This window comes from Rhinopithecus roxellana, chromosome 4 (assembly GCF_007565055.1).
Source record: "Rhinopithecus roxellana isolate Shanxi Qingling chromosome 4, ASM756505v1, whole genome shotgun sequence".
In the NCBI taxonomy this organism is placed as follows: Eukaryota; Metazoa; Chordata; class Mammalia; order Primates; family Cercopithecidae; genus Rhinopithecus; species Rhinopithecus roxellana.
The window spans coordinates 39,741,276-39,745,721 of NC_044552.1; the positions used below are offsets into that span (position 1 = coordinate 39,741,276).

Consider the following 4,446-nt stretch of genomic DNA (forward strand, 5'->3'; position numbering starts at 1 on the left):
GCTGGGGTAGAACAAAAACAGCATCTGGTCAGAGCCCGCAGGAGACGTGGGACAGGAGGAATTATGGGGTGGGTGAGCTCCTCCACACACCCACCCCCACCACTTACACGCAGCCTGAGAGTAGCTCCCTCCTTTTCCACCTGTGGGAAGAAAATGATCTGTGAGGGGACAAGTAGGAGGCAGGGACATGAGACCTTAGAGGAAGGAACTTCCTAGTCTTGGACCCAAGAGAAGTTTTCGGAACTATGACTACAGACCCAGGGCAGAATCAGGAAACACCAGGAAAGCAGGGGTGGGTGCTGGACCAACCGCCCTCCTAAGGCCTGTCCTTAGCAGGGACCTTCCCCTGACTCATGAATGCTGGAATCAGGACCCCAACACCACAACCATCAAGGTGATACATTGTCCTTCATTGTCACATGTGCTTCACAAAAGAGTAAGTGCCGGCACACAGGGCCCCAGGCTGGGATGGCCCATGTGTGGATGCTGCTTCCCAGTAATTGTGGGGAAAAGAAAGAAAGATCAGACTGTTACTGTGTCTATATAGAAAGAAGTAGACGTAAGAGACTCAATTTTGTTCTGTATTTGAGATGCTGTTAATCTGTGACCCTACCCCCAACCTTGTCCTTGCAGGAGACATGTGCTATGGTGACTCCAGGTTTAAAGGATTTTGGGCTGTGCAGGGTGTGCTTTGTTAAACAAGTGCCTGAAGGCAGCTTGCTGGTTAAAAGTCATCACCATTCTCTTAATCTCAAGTACCCAGGGATACGCACACTGCCAAAGGTCGCAGGGACCTCTGTCTAGGAAAGCTAGGTATTGTCCAAGATTCCTCCCCATGTGATAGTCTGAAATATGGCCTCGTGGGAAGGGAAAGACCTGATTGTCCCCCAGCCTGACACCCGTGAAGGGTCTGTGCTGAGGAGGACTAGTACAAGAGGAAAGAAGGCCTCTTGGCGGTTGTTGGCAGTTGAGATAGAGAAAAGCATCTGTCTCCTGCCCGTCCCTGGACAATGGAACATCTCAGTATAAAACCCCATGGTATGTTCTGTTTACTAAGAAAGGAGAAAACCGCCTTATGGCAAAAGGCGGGACTTGCTAGGGCAATGCTGCTCTTTATACACTAAAAAGATTTTTGGAGATGTTTATATATGCATATCAAGGCACAGCACTTTTCCTTAAACTTCTTCATGTCACAGAGAACTTTATTCATATGTCTTACTGCTGACTTTCTCCCTACAATGATCCTATTATCCTGCCACTTCCTTTTCTTTAAGATGGCAAAGATAATTATCAATAAATACCAAGGGAACTCAGAGACTGGTGCCGATGTGGGTCCTCTGTATGCTGAGCGCCGGTCCCCTGGGTCCACTTTTTCTTTCTCTATACTTTGTCTCTGTGTCTCATTTCTTTTCTCAAGTCTCTCGTTCCACCTAACGAGAAACGCCCACAGGTGTGAAGGGGCAGGCCACCCCTTCACTAATGTGGCGGGGCACACTTCTACTTGGGGCTTGAAACCCCCAGTGGGACAAGAAAACCCAGACTCCACCCCTCACCTCTTCCCTACCTGAGCTCTTCCTCCTCCACATCACAGCAGCGACCACAGCTCCGGTGACCAAAAAGGCTAGGACAGCCAGGCCAGCAACGATGCCCACGATGGGGATGGTGGACTGGGAAGATGGCTCTGGGAAAGGAGGGGAAGATGAGGGGTCCTGACCCTGCTGAAGTGCTCCAGAAGGGCTCCTACTTTCCCTGAGGAGAGACATGGTCCCCTCATCCCCCTCCTTACCCCATCTCAGGGTGAGAGGCTCCGGCAGCCCCTCATGCTGCACATGGCACGTGTATCCCTGCTCTTCTCCAGAAGACACCACCACAGCTGCCCACTTCTGGAAGGTTCCATCCCCTGCGGGCCTGGTCTCCACAAGCTGGGTGTCTTCAGTTTGGTCCTCCCCATCCCGCTGCCAGGTCAGTGTGATCTCCGCAGGGTAGAAGCCCAGGGCCCAGCACCTCAGGGTGGCCTCATGGTCAGAGACGGGGTGGTGGGTCACGTGTGTCTTTGGGGGATCTGATGGGAAGAGTCAGAAAATTCAGGCGCTTTGCATCTCTCATGGGACACCCCAGCAGCACGCATGTGACCACCCTGAGAATGAACAGGACACCTGGGGTGGGGAAGGGAGCACAGAACCCAGACACCAGACTGGACGCAGGCATCTGGGATAATGGCCTATTCCTTGGAGAGTTCTAGTCTCTGAGGGAGGAACAGGGACTTCTGGTCCTGACCTGAGTGGAGGCCGAGGGACTCAGAAAAGCTGGAATCGGACCTTCAAACACATTGAGTGTGAGGCAGAGAACAAGGCCTGAGAGGAAAAAGTCACAAAGCCCAAGGCTGCTGCAGGAGTCAAAGGGGACCCCTGATCTGTATTCTAGGGACTGTCTTCCCCTCCATGTCCTCAGAGACGTCATCCCTTAATTGTCCTAGAGAGCAGAGGGGGCCCTCAGAGGAAATCAGGAAAACTCATGGCATTCTCCATTCAAGGGAGGGCGACATTCTAGCGCTGATCCCATTTTCCTCCCCTCCTCATGGGAGGCCATCCCAGGAGATCTATAGGAGACGGGGAAGTCTCCCCACAGTCTCTGCAGGGTACCCGCGCGCTGTAGCGTCTCCTTCCCTTTCTCCAAGTATCTGCGGAGCCACTCCAGGCACTCGCCCTCCAGGTAGACGCTCCACTCCTCCGCCTCACCGCATGCCTCCCACTTGCGCTGGGTGATCTGAGCCGCAGTGTCCGCCGCGGTCCAGGAGCGCAGGTCCTGGTTCAGGGCGATGTAATCCTTGCCATCGTAGGCGTGCTGGTTATATCCGCGGAGGAGGCGCCCGTCGGGCCCCAGGTCGCAGCCAAACACCCTCTGGATGGTGTGAGACCCTGGCCCCGCCCCCGCGGTTAGCCCCGCCCGCCGAGCCCCGCCCCTCCCAGACCAACCCCCTGGGACTTTGGCCTCAGCTGAAAATAAAACCGGGTAAAGGCGCCTGGGGCTCTCTCCGGTCAAGGGTCTGGGCGGGTCCCGCGGCCTCGGGGCGGATCTCGGACCCAGGGACTCGGGGCGACCCGGGTCGTCCGTGGGGATGGGGAGGGGTCGTGACCTGCGCCCCGGGCCGGGGTCACTCACCGGCCTCGCTCTGGTTGTAGTAGCGGAGCAGGGTCCGCAGGTTCTCTCGGTGAGTCTGTGCGTGGCCCTCGGCGTTCCGCGTCTCCCGGTCCCAATACTCCGGCCCCTCCTGCTCCACCCACGGCGCTCGCGGCTCCATCCTCGGACTCGCCGCGTCACTGTCGAACCGCAGGAACTGCGTGTCGTCCACGTAGCCCACGGAGATGAAGCGGGGCTCCCCGCGGCCGGGCCGGGACACGGAGGTGCTGAAATACCTCAAGGAGTGCGAGCCTGGGGGCGAGGAGAGGCTGAGACCCGCCCGACCCTCCTCCCCGCGCGGCTCCCCGGGTCCTGCGCCCCCGCCTGCGGTCCCCTCGCTCCTCCCGGCAGAGGCCATTTCCCTCCCGACCCCGCACTCACCCGCCCGGGTCTCGGTCAGGGCCAGGGCCCCCGAGAGCAGCAGAAGGAGGATTCCGGGCATCATGACCCGCACCCTGTGCGTCTGAGGAGACTCTGAGCCCGGGTGGGTGCGTGGAGACTTTAGAACTGGAACCGGGGCGACGTTGATTGCCTTCCCTAGAAACCCGACCCCCAATGGGAGTGGGAACTGGGGACGCGTCGTGAGTATCCTGGAAGAAGGACCTGACACAGATTGGGAGAAGTGAAACTCAGGGGAGTGGGGAATCACCAACCCAGCGCCTCCCCAATGTCAGGTCTCTGGGAGCCTGAGACCCTGACAGCCACTCCCGGGACCTGCGACTTCGTCCTGATCCCTCTCCTACACCAAGCCTCTTTGTCCCCCTGTCTGCCCAAGTCCTGGACAAGTATCTGTCTGTGGAAATCAGGGAGAGACCCCGAGGCTGCACCCAGCCCCTTCCCCTTCACTACTCGTTCTGAAATCCCCGAGCCTGTACTGGACTCCCTGCCTGCCATTCCTTACCTCTCCCCTTGGACCTTTGTACAGGGAAACTCACCACGGGGAACTTCATGCCAGGGAGTGAGCTCGCCCTAGGAATAAAGGTGTAGAAACAGGGATTTTCTCTCTAAACCTGGTGAAGTTTTGTCTGAAGGCACCACACAGAGATTCTCATAGAGACCAGTTTCCTTTTTGTTTATTAATACAGTAGGTAGCACAATATTGGTAATCACTGAATGATTAGAATTCCAATCTGTAAAAGACCTGCGTCAAAACAGCACTACCATTAAACTCTCAAAGCTCCTAACTTTTACTTTCCCAGACTATGGATCTGTTACTCTGGTTTGTTGCATTTAAAATTATCTTCATTCCCTAGCCCGAGTTTCCCT

General features: G+C 56.2%; 1 protein-coding gene across 1 annotated transcript; it reads right to left on the bottom strand.

The window, feature by feature from the left end:
- Positions 1-3,640, bottom strand: LOC104676774 (class I histocompatibility antigen, Gogo-B*0101 alpha chain-like; the record flags this gene model as incomplete). The annotated part of the gene is made up of 6 exons (XM_030929583.1): positions 3,562-3,640; positions 3,163-3,432; positions 2,643-2,918; positions 1,787-2,062; positions 1,565-1,681; positions 1-140 (listed from the first exon to the last, which is right to left on the bottom strand). Coding segments are annotated over exons 1-6 (1,143 nt in total), but the record flags the coding sequence as incomplete, so codon positions are not given.
- Between the last annotated feature and the right edge of the window lie 806 nt (positions 3,641-4,446).